This window comes from Temnothorax nylanderi, unplaced genomic scaffold (genome assembly GCF_030848795.1).
Source record: "Temnothorax nylanderi isolate EJ_2023f unplaced genomic scaffold, tnyl_v1.0 TNYL_tig0007_pilon, whole genome shotgun sequence".
NCBI lineage: Eukaryota > Metazoa > Arthropoda > Insecta > Hymenoptera > Formicidae > Temnothorax > Temnothorax nylanderi.
In genome coordinates this window covers 1,820,707-1,836,478 of record NW_027249069.1, presented here as the reverse complement: position 1 = coordinate 1,836,478, position 15,772 = coordinate 1,820,707, and the positions used below count along the sequence as shown (strand labels likewise).

At 38.0% G+C, this 15,772-nt stretch overlaps 2 protein-coding genes and 1 long non-coding RNA gene across 10 annotated transcripts in view; 1 reads left to right on the top strand and 2 right to left on the bottom strand.

Moving 5' to 3' along the window:
• LOC139781300 (uncharacterized) lies at positions 1-12,580 on the bottom strand. 5 transcript variants are annotated; one of them, XM_071720175.1, is made up of 5 exons: positions 11,900-12,580; positions 11,528-11,793; positions 11,235-11,305; positions 9,132-10,809; positions 1-9,036 (listed from the first exon to the last, which is right to left on the bottom strand). In XM_071720175.1, the coding sequence occupies exons 4-5, from the start codon at positions 10,807-10,809 to the stop codon at positions 4,337-4,339; spliced, it is 6,378 nt and encodes a 2,125-aa protein (XP_071576276.1). In that variant the 5' UTR covers positions 11,235-11,305; positions 11,528-11,793; positions 11,900-12,580; the 3' UTR covers positions 1-4,336. The 5 variants fall into 5 exon arrangements, with proteins under 5 accessions (XP_071576276.1, XP_071576281.1, XP_071576260.1 ...); XM_071720180.1 differs by having other exon boundaries at positions 11,235-11,291; XM_071720159.1 differs by lacking the exon at positions 11,235-11,305 and having other exon boundaries at positions 11,614-11,793.
• LOC139781593 (uncharacterized) overlaps positions 12,160-15,772 on the top strand; it is a 6,188-nt gene continuing 2,575 nt past the window's right edge. The window contains exon 1 of the long non-coding RNA XR_011720588.1: positions 12,160-12,206. This is a non-coding gene — a long non-coding RNA (uncharacterized lncRNA). The remainder of the gene's footprint in view (positions 12,207-15,772) is intronic.
• The window catches only part of Nab (NGFI-A-binding protein homolog), a 24,088-nt gene continuing 22,461 nt past the window's right edge, over positions 14,146-15,772 (bottom strand). For 2 of the 4 annotated variants that reach the window (XM_071720240.1, XM_071720245.1), the window contains exons 9-11: positions 15,114-15,225; positions 14,951-15,007; positions 14,146-14,694 (exon numbers count right to left, since the gene is read on the bottom strand). In XM_071720240.1, the coding sequence (XP_071576341.1) occupies positions 14,587-14,694; positions 14,951-15,007; positions 15,114-15,225 (277 nt within the window). In that variant the 3' untranslated portion in view covers positions 14,146-14,586. Of the gene's footprint in view, positions 14,695-14,950; positions 15,008-15,113; positions 15,226-15,772 lie in introns of those variants that run through there. The other 2 variants (XR_011720520.1, XR_011720521.1) reach the window with 1 other exon arrangement.

Genomic DNA, 15,772 nt, shown 5'->3' with positions numbered 1-15,772 from the left:
TCGCGATAACATATTTATTCAAAAGCATATGTATCTTACAATAATATTCTTTATCGTACAATATTATACTTATTTTTTAACTTACGCTATCTCATCCATATTTTCGTCTTTTGATATAAATTGGTATAATGCCCTCTCGGATGCAGTGAGAAAGCTGTCAAAATTTTACATGTCAAATTCTACGTGTCCTATCATAATTCTGTTAGAATCTTGCTTTTAGAAAAGTATATTTGCAATTATTTTATTTTTATTTTCTCTCAAATAAAATTTCTGTTTTATTTTCGGCAAATATTTCATTAATTTCTATATAAAGCTCAACTGAATGAATACAGCGTCGAATGAACGAGATATTATATTTAACTTTCATGAGATTGGACACGTTCCCTCTTAAGAATTTGTAAATATTAAAATCGAAGCCGATGTTGAGTTTAATGTGATAATTCATCACAAGTGTGAATCAGTGTAAATTCATTTTCGCTCATATATATACATACAAGAGACAGATCAGATTTAACAGAGTTATGTAATTATATTATTTATATAACAGTTTATCAAGTAACATCAGATCTTCTTTCCTTTTCTTCTTATTACTGAGTTTCCATACAATTAATTTTGTTTCGCCCATGAAATGTCTACAAATAATCTCAAATAAATAAAGATAGGCATTCAGAGTGAGAAACATTACACGAATTATTCTGACACTCATCAATTATAATTGTTACGCCCGCGCTGAGACGGCCTTAAAACTCCGAGTTGAAACGAGCGGTCATTCCGCAGAAGTCGCGAAGCGTTCCCTTGACATCGGGCCGCTGTTTAAAAACAACGGAGCCTTAGATTCGAACCTCGGCTTTTAAACTGTTCTGACGTGCTCTCGGGTGTTCCCTTTAATAAAGAGATTCGTTACTCTTTTAATAAACGTGTCGTTATTTCCGCGGGTGCGCGAGTGCGAGAGAGTGGCGTGTGAGAGAATCCGGGGCGCGGCGCAACAACATGCTTTTTGTGTCATGGAATTAGAATTTATTCACATAAAATGTCTTAAATTTATCTTAAAACAATACCTTAAAAGACATCATAAATAGGAACATAAGATGTCGTACCAGATATCTTTCTAACAATTTAATAAGATATCTTCAAAATTTTAAGACAAGATATCATAATACTTTCTGGGACAGATATAGAAATGTGATTAACGCGTTTTATAAAAAATAAATAAAGATTATTTCATTCGATGAATAAATCTCGAATATTACCAAGTTCAATGAGTCTAACAGCGTTATAATTTCAGTATCAGAAAATATTCAGTTATTTGTTCAACTTTAATCTTGCAATAAGACGGCAACGCGAGTTGCCGCTACACAACAATGGATCTCCGGAAATCTCGAGTTCTAATATTCGATAAATGTCTATTTACAAGTATGCAGCACAAAATTTTACAATATTATGTTACGTATGTAAATGTGTATGTACACATGTGACAAAAAAGTATTCGGGTTCTCTTAAATTTTTACTTTATATTTTTTGCCAGAGATGTGAAAGAATCCTTATCGATAGGAATACATGTATATTGCATTGATTAAACACTTTCGATTAAAATAAGCTTGATGTAAAGATAATAGTTATAATATAAACGGAAATTTAATCACACAAAGTTCCATAGTGTCTTAGTTATGTTTTAGTGAATTATTATCTTTCAATAAGGGTAAAACCAATCGACAGCTCACGATTCAACGCGGTATACATTCCTCTTGACAAGAATCCTATATCTCTCTTAAAACATGTTCAGGACGATTAAAGGAATACGAATACTTTTGTGAATCACTGCATTGCTCCAAGATAGACACTATAGATACATTCGGTCACTCGCAATCATCTCTCTTTCGCTTCGTAAATATAGGAATTTGCAATAGTATGCGTTCGCAGGAGTGCGCAATACTTCTTACAATCACAAAATTTTCAACATCTCAATAATACCAAAATCTCGAGTTGAAAAATTCAACGATACAAATAACGTAAGTTGTTTATTGTAAAGGTATATTATTTTCGTCAATGCTATACAAATGATAATGACCTGGAATAAAGCTGGTAATCTAGAGTAACTAGAATGAATAATTAGGCTCTATCAGAACTCGTCAATTGTTTTATATCAATCATATATTTTATTTTCGTTATTTTGTTCGCTTTACAAAATCGCGATTGACAAGAAAATCGTCTGCGAAGAATATGTCATTAAAATTAAGAGCTCATCCTTTATAGACATATACGCAATGTACGAATAATATCATGTACAATACTGCTGTTACAATGTAAAGTACAAATTTCAAAAAGATAATTACTTTAAAAATATCCTTGATATATAATTACTTCACTCCTTCCATACTCTATCTTGGAGAGTATACAAACGTAAATGTATTAAAAAGAATGAAAGTGTACTCATTATTAACTGAAACCTTAATGGACAAATGGACAAGTATTGAAATTGACTTTTCTTTAGTGAAAAACTTAATGCAAGATCAACATTTGGTGCAACGTTTCAATCGATAATGGATTAAAAAGCCTTGACGATTGCAAAATATAAAAATAGTTCGCAATAAAAAAAAAGATATAAATGTAAAGAAGTGATAGAGTGTCGGCAAAGAAAAATTTACTTAATATAAATATATTTATTTATATTTATTACACTGCTGAATTTCGTATTGTAAATACCTTCCTGAAATTTTGTTGTCTTCAAATTTTATATTACAGACATTTTAAATAATGTATCAAATCTATAAATCTCTCAAATAAAAATCTTAAAAGAATAGAATTTATTACTTGAATGCTTACACATAAAAATCTTAATAGTACTGAAATTGTTTACATAATAACAACAGCATTAACAAATCGCGATAATGTATTGATATTAATTATAAATGTATTTTCTAATGACGTATCTTCTAAGTATATATAGTAGATACATACAAAGTCTTATTTTGGAGTAATAAAATCTCTCGTTAAGGAATCAAAGAAAAGGCGAAGCGATTGATTCTTTGTTTTAAATAGAATCAACTGCGAAATGCTATTTCATTATAAAAATTCATTCACTTATTCTTCAGTAGAAGTACGTACAATCGCTAGAGACGTATGTTCTGTTATTCGCTCGAACCACTTCTCGAAATACATATCCGGTATTATTTTGTGCTCTCGTACTCATATACAAACGTTATTGTTAACAGGCTGCTGTACAAGAAAAGAATATCAACCATTTAAAATTGATTTAGATGCTAATTCTAGTCTTTGTATTTCCGAGAATACTCTTCAATTGTTGCACTTGATGCGAACGGTATTCCTGACATATAGGTACTAAGAATAGTTTGGTCATTCTTTTAGCAAGTTAACAATCTGGTAACATAAAAATATTTTGCAAAGTATACTCTGCTGGTGAATGAACACTTGTATACAGCACCGATACAATAAGAGATATTTTAATTTTTGTTGAAAATTTAAATCATGAATGTGGCACTTGTTAAATAATCGTTTACAATATAAATTAATATCTATATCTTCTATGAATTTAAATTGTTGGTATTTTATCTTCTTTAATGACATACAAAATCCTCGCAATTTATAATTAAATAGCAACTAATTATAACAATAAATTGTATCGTTTAATCAACTTGGACAAATAAAAACGATTATATATCGTTTCTAGATCGCATGATTCTGATCGAGCTGCGCACTTAAAACTATATTCAATAAATTCATCTTTAATACTCTTACTACCAATGTCTCGTCTTCTCTGAAACATACGATCAAACGCTAGCGTACAAATACGCTAACGAGAACGCTGTGAGAAATAGTGAGCTGCAAACAATATCACTGAAAAAATTCTGTCCATGTTAATATCTAAACTTTTGCAAGCAAAGAAAGAATCGATAAAATAAACACCGTACTATACTGCAACTTGATTTTTATAAAGCTAAATATTTAAAAAAGTAAAACTTTTGTTAAAAAGAAATTATTTAAATAAAAGAATTTATAAACAACATATCTTTAGATGCGCTGAAAAGATTGGTCAGAAGATCATATAAGAGCAATTGTTAAGTTTTCGTTCTAATTCAGACAAATAAATTCAGAAATATCTCCTATTCAGACAAAAATGCAAATATATATACATCATTAGCGGAACAAGAGCTCATAAAAACTATACTTCGATTGCATTCAATCAGAATCACGCAATCAAAATGTTAATTAAAATGGTATAGAATTTCTCTTTATCGGTTAGTGACTGTAAGTGTTCCTGAACTTCAGCGTCTTTTTTGTGCCGAGGATGTAAAGAAATATGAATGTCACTGACGGTTTACGTTCGAGGTACATAAGCAATGCCGTTGTAATGGCTGCGGGCTTCGTGCTTCGGCGAATGCTCATGTAACGCGAATTCTTGCACCGAGCCGCACTCGAAGCCTGGACAGTATAAACAGACGTAGCGATCCGGATTCTCCGAGGTCTGCTGCATTGTGTTCACGGGAACAAGCATAACATTATCCGAGCTCGTTGGTATCATGTTGCTCGGTGACAATTGGTAAGACTGGCCTGCCTTAGATATTACGTATTGCATAACGTTATTACCAATATTCATCTGTTGCTGTTGCTGCTGTTGCATTTGCAACTGCATTTGCAATTGTTGCTGCTGTTGCATTTGTTGCAGTTGCTGTGATTGTTGTTGCAGATGCTGCTGCAGCTGTTGTCGCAATTGTTGCTGTTGTTGTAGTTGCTGCGGTTGTTGTTGCTGCTGTTGTAACTGTTGTAGCTGTTGCAGTTGTGATTGCTGCAGCTGTTTTTGAAATTGCTGCTGCTGAGGCTGTTGTTGCAATTGTGGCTGTTGTTGCACTTGTAGTAACTGTTGAAAGTGTTGCGACTGCTGTTGCAGTTGCTGCGGCTGTTGCTGTTGTGAATATGGTGGCGGCGGCGGCGGCCTGGGTGTTTGATAAGTAGTTTGTAAGAACGGTTTAATTGCTACAGTGCCAGTATTCTGTTGCTGTTGAGTAAGTTGAGTTGATTTCTTTAATGGATGGCTGACATGAGCCGGCAAGTTTTGATGATAAGCTGTCTTCTGCGAGCTATGCGGCGTAGCACTGACATTGTTCAATGGACGCGTCACTTCACGAGGTAGCGTCTCTTTCGGTTTTGATACATCTGCAATCGTGTTAAACTTGACCGAATGCAGTGGCTTCACACCGATCACTTGGTATTGTCGAGAGTTGGCGGTATCAATTACTCGGGTGGGTGTACTCAGACGCACGCTAATGGATGGAGGCACGTTGGCGGTCGACGCTACAGAAGGAACGGGACAATCCTGGGTCGATGTCGTAGGAACGGATACCACGGGATTAATCGGTTTCGCCGGCCGGGCTTGCGCGTTATCGGATGAAGATGTTTGACCATCTTGTTTGCCTTGGCGAGCCAACTGCATGTTGTGTATATGTGTACATGCCGTCACATGTCCTCTCAATTTGTGCCGGGATTCGAACGACATACCGCACAACCGGCAGAACTGATTATTTGTGAGTTCCGCCAAGGACTTGACGCGCAAGAAGGACTTTGGCACGGAGCTCATGGCGTTCTTCGGCAACAATTCTTTCGAAGAGTTCGCGTCTGAGTGATTTACACAATTCTCGAGAGTCTTATTTGCATCAGATATCTTGTCATCCTTTGAATTACTCACATTTGTGTTCAGCTGCGTGTTCGCGGATTCCCCCGGAGTTATTACGCTATGTCGGGCATTTGAATTCGCACTTATACTCACGTCGTTCGAGGTTGATGCGACGGCTGAATCCGCGTCGTTGGAACATTGTATTTGCTCATCAGTAACAGCAGAATTAGATGTTGATTTCGCGTTCTCTTGCATATTCTGATGCTTAGTGGAAGGCGTGCTGTCGATATTTCTCGAAACCGAACTCTCTTCACTTTCCGACAACACTATCGTTAGGTCCTCTTCCTCATCAGAATCATCATCAAAATTCCTCAAATTGCTGTTGTTACTTCGTCTCGACTGCGTGACTGCGACATTGGGCGAGGGAACTTGTACCGGAACCTGCGAAGCATTCTTGGTTGCTTGTAATTCTTTATTGGAGCCTACTGATAATTCTGGCGATATTACCGCCTCTTGTGCGGGTCGATTCCCAAACAAGATTTTCTCCAGCACTGATTGAGTCAGCTCTTCTATTTCGCGTGATTTGCCGTTCACAGTCTTTTCAACGTTGAGATCGTTGTTGAAACAACTCAAATCCATATAAGGTAAATCGTCTCCAGCAGCGTCTTTTTGCGGATTCGTAGAGTTCAGGTTACTGGTATCGCGATAGATTACCTCGCACGTGATCGGCATCTGTTGCATCTCGTTGGTGCTCCTGTGCACGATCGCATGCCTCTGAAACAGATCGATACTATTGTAATGATTACGGCAGCGGGAGCATATATAGTCCTCCTGCAGCGCAGCATGAGTCTGCCAATGTTCCTCGAAGCTCTGCAAAGATTGCCACATGGTTGTGCACACTTTGCAGATATATACTTTAGTTACGGCGGTGACAGCCACGCAAGTATAGTGCAGATGCACATCCCGTTTCTGCGTATGCTCCAATGAGTGCACTTCAAAAGACATCCTACTGTAAAACGTCTTGTTGCAGAATCCGCATATCAGCAGAACTGGCATTTTAGCGGATGTGATCGAGTTCGATGATCCACTACGAGGATCGGCAGACGTGGTAGTGGCGTTTGGACAGATCATCTTGTGCGATTTCAGAGCCTGCAATGTCATGAAGGGTGTTCTACAATCTTGACACACATGGTCGGCTATCTGCATATAAAACTCTGTCAACTGGTCATTGTCGTTGTCCGTCGACCGAAACTTAATAAGTTTCGAGCCGATAAAGGAAGGCCTCGGGAACGAAAGACGACTAGCCAGGAAGAACGGGTTCTTCGCGTGATTCTGGAAATGGTTGGTGAAGAGCTGTCCGAGACCATGAAAAATCACCCTGCATATGTTGCACCAAAAAGTCGCCGTGCTTGCGCGATAGAGCCGAGAATGCATCACCAAGTGAATGCCCAGCTCCTGGACAGAGTTCAGTGTCTGCTGACAGTTGACACAGAGCAACGTGGACTTCCTACCGTTCCGTCGGTTTTTGTTACAGAGCGTGCCTTCCGCAGAACGCTGCGCACAGTGCGCCTCGAAGCATTCGAAGCGTCGAAACAGGGTCTGGCAAATGGTGCACAACAAAACTATCTCGATCTGAACCGGTGATTCGTTGCTCGTCTTGGGCCTGTGGCATCCGCAGATGGTGAAGGACTTCGTCGATTGTTCCGAAGACGATTCAGCGACACACGTTCTTTCTTTCTCCGCAATTTGTACATTCTGCTCGACGTTGTTCGCTATAGGTGTCGACTGTCTTTGTGAGTCTCGTTCTACAGTGTTTGCCGCCGACACATTCGAAGCATCGCTTCTTCCCTTAGTTGCATCGGGCTGTGTTACTCTTGAAGCAACAGGATTCTCCGCACTTGATTTGTTTGTATTTTCTGATTTCTTCTCTTGACCATTGACACCGTTTTTGGCTACTTCGACCTCTTCCATAACTGCTTCTACCGAATTTTCTCCTATATCATCGACCTGATCGTTATTCTCGATAGACTCTTGCGAAGTAGCATTTGCTCCTACATCATCGACCTGATCGTTATTCTCGTTAGACTCTTGCGAAGTAGCAATCTTAATCTTTTTAATCGTCGTGTACATACTCTTGAGATCGTGGGCCATATGCTTAAACGTATGCCGAAACAATTGATAAGAAGTATCAAAGACCTGTAAACAAATCGTGCATTTCCGTCTTATTCTAGAGTTCCTCGTACGATTCAATTTCACATTCTTGGATTCTAAACTTTTCGCCCTATTTGACGAATCCAGTTTCAGATTGGACTTTGACTTCGTAGTTGATTTAGCCTTGGTTTTCTTATGTGGCATCTTGGAACGTTCGTGGTGCGTTTTGACGACTCTCGATGATAACGTGGAGGAAGAGGACGAGATTTCCATGTCAGAATCAACGATAGATTTAGCCGATTGATGCGAACTACCTTCTCCATTAACAGAAGAACATTGCTCTTGCGATGTCGACGGTTTCGACTTTTCCAAATTTTGACTGTTCTTATTCACGACTGTTTTGTCTAACATCGAGGCTTCCTCAGATTTCGATGCATTGCTAAATGCCCACCCAGGTCTACATGTATTATGGAAATTGGTAATCAACATGTGTTTTACCAACTCTTCCTGATTCTCGAACAACTCGTTGCACACGGTACATTTGTATGTCTGCCCCCTTCTGCGTAGAGACCGTTCAACGCCGCGCATTTTTGAGATCTTCGATTTTATAGACATATCCTTAAGCAATCTTGATTCAAGTTTGATCGCTTTCTGATGAGATTTCCGTGTCGTGTTTGATATCTTCTTGCTCGAGTTTAAGAAAGCGTCTGATATAGCAACGTCTATCTCTTTTGCGTTTTTACATGGGCTTTTAGAAACAGTCTTTGCCTTAGATTGAGTAAAATCGCTATTGGAGATGTTCTTTTCAACATTTGGAAGATTCTTACTGCTGACTGATGACTCGGACTTGGATGTGTTACACTTCGTCGGCTTTGCTGAGGGTTTTGTTTGTTTCTTCGGCGAAGCGAGTTTTCTAGGAGATCCGACCAGTGTACTGTGTTTTGGGGAAGACGTAGATGTGGAAGGCAAAGTGAAAACACTCTCACATCTCGCAACCACCGATTTCTCCGGCGAGTTTCGCGAAATGGGGGGCGTTTGTGATGTTGACGTTGACTGCGTAGAAGTGGTTTTCTTTTGCGGTTTTTCCGAGGTCATCAATACGCGAAATGCATTTCGCCATATTTCTAAACGTTTCTGTGACGAAGGACCACTCTTCTCGGACGTCCCTGATGATGAAGATTTACTCTGATTTTGGATGAACTTTCGGTGGGTCTTGAACGGCACATTCTCATCGCTGTTTTGTATGGTTTGAACGTCTGGAACAAAAAATTGAAATTAACAAAATCGTATTAAACATAAATTATTATAAAAAAAATAAAATTAAGTAAGATTACTTTGAAGAGAATTGTACCTTTTATTGAACTTTTTTCTGTAAACCGTGATTTAAAAATTTCGTTCGTACTTTGTCTTCTGGACAAAGTAGGACTTGTATTATGATCTTCTGCGGTATTTTCTGCGTCTATTGGTATTCTCTGCGTACTTCTCTTTTGTAAGTGCGCGGGTCTATACGTCTTTGACCTACGAGTTTTATGTTGGTTATTAGAATTTATCACAAAGGTCACATATTTCTTCGTTAAACGATCGACCTCGGTCGCCGAATATCTGCCATCCTTGGAAGAACATAAAGTATCCAGATCTATCATTAGAACTCTAGGCTTCCTGAACAACTTATATTTCTTCCTTAGCTTATTCCACCTTAACTTTAGCGCAAGGCGTCTTTCAACGTTCCTAGATAATGGAGAATCCTTAGAAATAGGAGGCTCTTTTGTTTCCAACAACCCGTCTTCTTTCGGCAAAATTAATTTATCTCGAGATTCTAAAGTTACCAAATTTCGTACTAGCTCCAGTCGGTCCAATTGTTGTTCTTCTACTGGTTCAAATGCGGTAATATCTAAAGGCTTCGTTTTCCTCTCTCGCCACTTGATAACATCCTCATCTTCCATTTCTTCCAATCTTGTTAAAATAACCCGAGCCGATTTAATCTGTATATCCGTTTCCTTTTTATCAATCTTTTCAAGAGACAAATGAGATTTACTCCGATTATTATCTTTGTTATCTTTATTATTATTATCAATCGCTTCCGCATTACTTACAGATGAATCTTCACTATCAGATTCATTCGATAATATTCTTCGACATTTTTTTTGTAAAGGTATCTCTTCAATTTCACTGTCAGATGAAGTATATTTTCTTTTAAATTTCCATTCATCCAACTGTTTTCCCTTCACTCTTTTGGCCATAAATTTCAATTTTGAATGAATCAGTCTTTTCGTCGCGTTTGCACTATTTGAAGACGAACACTCAGACAGATAGGATCTGTTGCTGTGCAAACTCGGCTCTGTGTTCTTGCTATTTGATGAAGGAGTGGTATTTCCATCCAACAAAAATGAAGGAGTGGTACTTTTTACAATGGTTCCATCGTCAAATATTTTGCCACTTTTCCGGTGAAATTCGTAAGGTAAAGTACGTGCGCATACAAAAGTTTTAGCGGCATACGAGTCTTCTTCTTCCTCTACTTCTTTCTGCGCTTGACTCGTTGATGAAATAAAACTTTTAGTCTCGCTCTGTGCATCTTGCTCACCCTCCTGATCTCCTTCGGATAATACTTCTACATCATACGATTCGGTCACCTGCGTATTTTCTTCATTTTCTCTATCTTTCGACAGTATCGATATATCTTCGGTAGTAGGTTCCATCTTTTGGAATTGTAGAGATCTCGAAGGTATAAAAGAGACTTTTTTTCGTTTTTCGTTTTTCTCAAACCTCCCTTTTGTCGAAACCTGTCCAAATTTCCATAAATAACGCCTTTTCTTTTTAGCTAAATGCAAATTTGTCTGCTCTTCCTCTGTCTTTGCATCTGGTAAACGTGTAAGCTTTACCGAAATATTTTTAGTTGTTACATTATTGGAATCTCTCTCTTGGGTTGAATCCAGCGTTAAATCCTTTGCTTGCTGCGTCAAGTTCAAACTCGTGTTCGTTGAAATACTACAACTCGGTGTCGCATCAAACAGTTCCTCGTCGGAGTCCATCTGTAATATATTTAGTGTAGATTATAAGTCTTCTTAAAATACGCATTATATCTTGCATAAAAAGTGTAATAGTAATCAAATTGTTTTCTCTAAAATCACTAAACATGGCAATTTTTATCAAACATGGAATTTTGCTCTTTATGGACATAACAGACGGAACATTGTCTTCGGACACTTTGAAAGAGACAAAAGAAGACCTTTCTCAGCTTAAATGTAAATAAAGTTTAAATGGAATAAATCATAATAACATTTACTTGAACTTTTTTGTATCTTTTGTACATGGAACACATTTACTTTTACACACAAACAATTAAACTGTAGCTGCGTTACGATATTCACTGCTAGTAATACAAATATATAGTGTAACATATATCGGAACGCTGCCTGTATTATTGCATTAGTTAACCTATTCAAAGTCTACTTACAAACTTGGTTAAAATATTTTCTTAGTGTTAATGACCTTCTCGGTCTGAATGTACAACCTAGGTTAATCAATCTATTAAGATGTTAAAGAAAATACTTATAAGCAGGATTGGAATGAGTAGCTAGAAATACAACTGAGCAATTGACATAAAAACAATCAACACCTTATGCTCTATTTTGTAAAAGCCAATCACCACTTAATATTGCTACCTTTCGACAAATCTTTCGTCACAACTCTAACTACGCAAAAACCACAAAAAAATGTCGGCAAATTTTGTTACATTAAAAGGGATACATTCAAAACTTTTTTGCTCCGTGTAAGGAACGAAGAAAAATTCAGCTCACTACTTCCAAGGGTTAGAAAATCGTATTGTTATTTACTTGCAGCTTCCTCATAACCTAAAACGTCATCGATATCTCGACATACTGAAGAAAACTGACTCGAAACTCGCCGAGGGATCCATTCGCCGCCGATGAGTCATGCATTTATTCCTGCGTTAACTTATATATTGACATATTGACTCTTCTCAATAAATCACCCAATCTTTCTATTCACTCAAACTGGAACAGAACATAGCGCGAACGCAAGAGGCACAAGAAAAGCATAAGTTGAAGGAGAAAACGGAGAGTAAAGGCTTAAGAAAAACAGGCCGTTGTCTTTACTCACTTGTTCGAGCTGCTCGACGTACAGATCATACACAGGTTAGTCCAGCCGACCGTAGTAGCGGCTTTTTCTCGCGCGCTCCAAGACACAATGCGGCAATCGGCAATGCGGAATAAGCTACTCCCCACTTCGCGCCTCCGCGTCGTCTGGTCGAGATCTCGAGGCTCGAGCGCGGCGCGAAGCTTTCCCAGCAGGCGTCAACGACGATATTTAGACCTCTCCTCGCGCGCAGCTCAGGTTAGGTTAGGTTATGTTAGGTTATACCGCGATGACGACACGTGGTGCGTCGTAAGTGGCAAAGCGAGCCGAAGTGAGTTTTCTCGATACGTTGACCGTTGACCTCCTTGGATTTCGATCGCCTCGAATCCACCGCTCGCTCGCGACTTCAATTCGAAGCCTTACCTCGTCGCGAATGACGCGAATCCGTTCGTTCGTTCGTGTTCGTTCTTGTCGCTTGTCGCGTGACTCCCACGTGTTCGTCGCTCTCGTCAGTCTCGTCTCGCCGACCCGCCGACGACCGATCGTGATTCGTGATTGTCAAGTTGACGCACGTCGCCGGAGAGTTCTTTAGCTTCTTACACCGTTCTTCCCTGGCACACGGGAAGTCGAGGGTCGAGGTCGGAATACGTAACAGGAAGGCACAAGGCACAAGAGGGACAATGGGCAAATCTTCCCGGCGGGACTTTCTTTGTGCATGCGTAGCACGTCATCGGTCACGTGATTATTTTTACAGTAGCGCAACGCAGGCCGCTTTTTAGGACCCATGTATGTTTTTTTTTATTTATTATTTATGATTAAATTGTTATTATTAAATTTATAAATCTATATTTAAAAAAAAACGTTTCTGTAATATTCGACGTCATATGTTTTTTGTAGACAGAGCAATAATTATTGTTGAAAAATAAACTCGTTTATATTTGTCGCGTTTCAAGTTTTCGCATCCTCTTAATAATATACGAAATACATTAAGTGCCATGTTGAATACATACACATATTAAAATCGCCATATATAAATAGTAACAGAATATTTATTAATTTTGTAAAAATTCAAACGAACAAGTGTACTGAAATTGATAAAATCCTATTTTTCTCTCCACATATTTCATATTTCATCTGAAACAGATTTTTGGATAGAACAAAATAAAAAACTTGCAGATATATAAATATCAGAAAGCCTCGGAAGATGCAAATTTCTTTTTGCGGATCCAAAACGAAGATTCATGAATAACGAACAAAAGTGAGCTTATGCATCCGGTATACTCCGGATACCATTTCTTTTTCATGATGCCGTCGATATCATTTATTTTGTTGAGATACGTACGCTACTGCGTGTTAAAGGAGTTACTGCGCATACGCGAGATTTCCCTCGCTCTTGTATTGTCGCCTGCGTCGTAATTTGCCATAATATTCTAATATATACTGATAAAGAAACTAACATTAAACAATTGATAAAACCGTTGGAAAACGAATTGATGAAACCCGTGATGCACTCTTGACTTCTTCTTCGACCTACACCCCTATATTTTAAATAAAAAGTAGCAATAAAAAAAATTAAATTTAGAAAACTTTATTTTAAAACGGAGTATAATTTAAAGGTGTTTAACTTTTTGTATTCGTGCATCCTGTGATAACACAGCATTAAATACGTCGAATTGTAAAAAAAAATCTTTTGAAAATGTTCGAGATTACGAGTTTCATTATTTATATATTTATAACTTAAAAATTAGCGCTAGACTCAACAAAAATATCGCGACAATCTTATCAATTCTCTTCTCTGTGTTTATATATCATTGCGAACTCGAGTCGTTCTCGGAACTTCGTCGGCACAGCCTTTTCGGCGATCAATATTTAGACGAGAGACGATTGCTATAGCGATGCAGCTGAAACTATATCATAATTCCGCGAAATCTATTAGTCCATCTATTTCTGCTAACTGTTGCCTCGAACAAAGAACATTATAGGAAAGATGATTTCTGAAACGTTTCTTTTAAATATTTAATGCTGTGTAGGGACGACTATTTTTGACGAATAAACGTATCATAAACGTAAAAGAATCGTTTATCTTCTTTATAATCTTTTCGTGAGAGCAACAGGGAGTTGTTATTTAATAAAATAATTAACGTGAATATTAAACGTAAATTAACGTATTCTATTAAAAAATATACAGAGGACACGGGACAAATCGATCGATCGCTCTGCGAAAGGTGATTTCGTATCTTTCAAATGAAGCTGCGACGCAACGGCGCATGTAAAAAAACGGACCCTATATATTTACCTATATTTACATTTGCTTATAATGTACATTTTATAATGCTACATACTTCAGTCGACGGTCTTTTGATTTAAACGGCTTACTTTTATTCATCTATCGCCTTCTAGAAACGTTCATCGTAATCGCTATACAGTATCGTGTTTTCTCGTACTTTGTTATTAAAACTAGATAACGTCGTCAAGTGTCTCTCGTTCGGACAAGGATGAGCGAGACAGGTCGCTCCAGCCGATGTAAAATCCTAGCGAGTAAGTGTTGTATTATTCCGACGAGCGCTGCCGTGAGTGCTATCGTGATCAATAGCACACGTGGACGATGTTTGCGCGGATGATGATCGGTGACAACGGCGACGACCGGCGGGGACGAGCGTCGTTCACGTCGCCGTGACGTCGGTAGCGGCAGTAAACGCTAAGTAATAATATCACAGTGTGGGTTTTTCGTCCGCGGGCTCCTCTTTTATGGGATGACTGCATTCCATTAGCGCAGGATTCGCCACGGCGATTATGTTGTCTCCGCGCGAGGCTATCACCTACACATAATTTATGTGCGAGCCATTAACGGCCTGTAGTAAAATAGGCGACATCTGTTTTTCCTACCGTTCTAAAGAAGCATATATTATTCAAGAGCTATAAAAAAAGAGAACGGGCATAACGTATAGGGAAAAAAAGACTTGCGCGGCGCATTCAGCGGTTTTTGTAAACGGTTTTTCTAATGTCTGAGCAAGAACGAGCAAGAATGACGAGAGATAAGAGACGAGGACGTTGAATCGCCTGTTTGTCGCTCACCTTTAGATTGAAGTCGCCTTCTTTGTCAGTGTTCTCAGCCTCCGCCTCGTTTGTGTCCTGAAACATACACGGACATTATATTGCCGTTCACTCCGTTCTTAGCTTTCTATCGTTAAGAGCTTCTACGGCACAGGTAGATCGTTTTTCTGAGTATCACACGTACGTGCATAGACGATGATTCCTCGTTAGAGAAGGAGAATTGGCTATCCGAGTCGCTGATTTCCTCCACGCTGGCGCTGAATATGCCGTTATTACTCTTCTTCCTCCAGACTGGACTGAAACAATGCGAACGTCAATGTGCACTCTTACTGCATATGTAATGATAAATGCAACAACGCGAATATATTTGTAAATCGAAATTGAAATGAGGAAGGAGACATGAACTTTCGAAAATCAAGAATGTTGCTTCTACATCCTTATATTATTAGACATAATTTATGTATAAAATATAAGCGGCAATCTAAAGAATAATTTTTTATTATTAGTATAAAAAGTGAATCCAAAGTAAGCAAAAAATGTCGTGTGGACGTTGATAGAGCAATTAGGATATTTTTCGAATTAAAGTACATAGATTAAAGAGTATGTGGCGTTACAACGGAAGTCGGATACTTCTTTCGTACATTTTAATTAATTAATTACATATTTTAATTCGTTACATATTCTTATATTAATAATATAGAATCATCAATTAATTTTAATTTACTAAGAAAGGAATGACGTAAATATGACTTGTCCATATTCATACATTTTTTCTTGGTCATGATTTCCGCTTGAATCTTTCTAATACATTGAGATAAAAGTATCGCAATTAAAGTTAAGGAT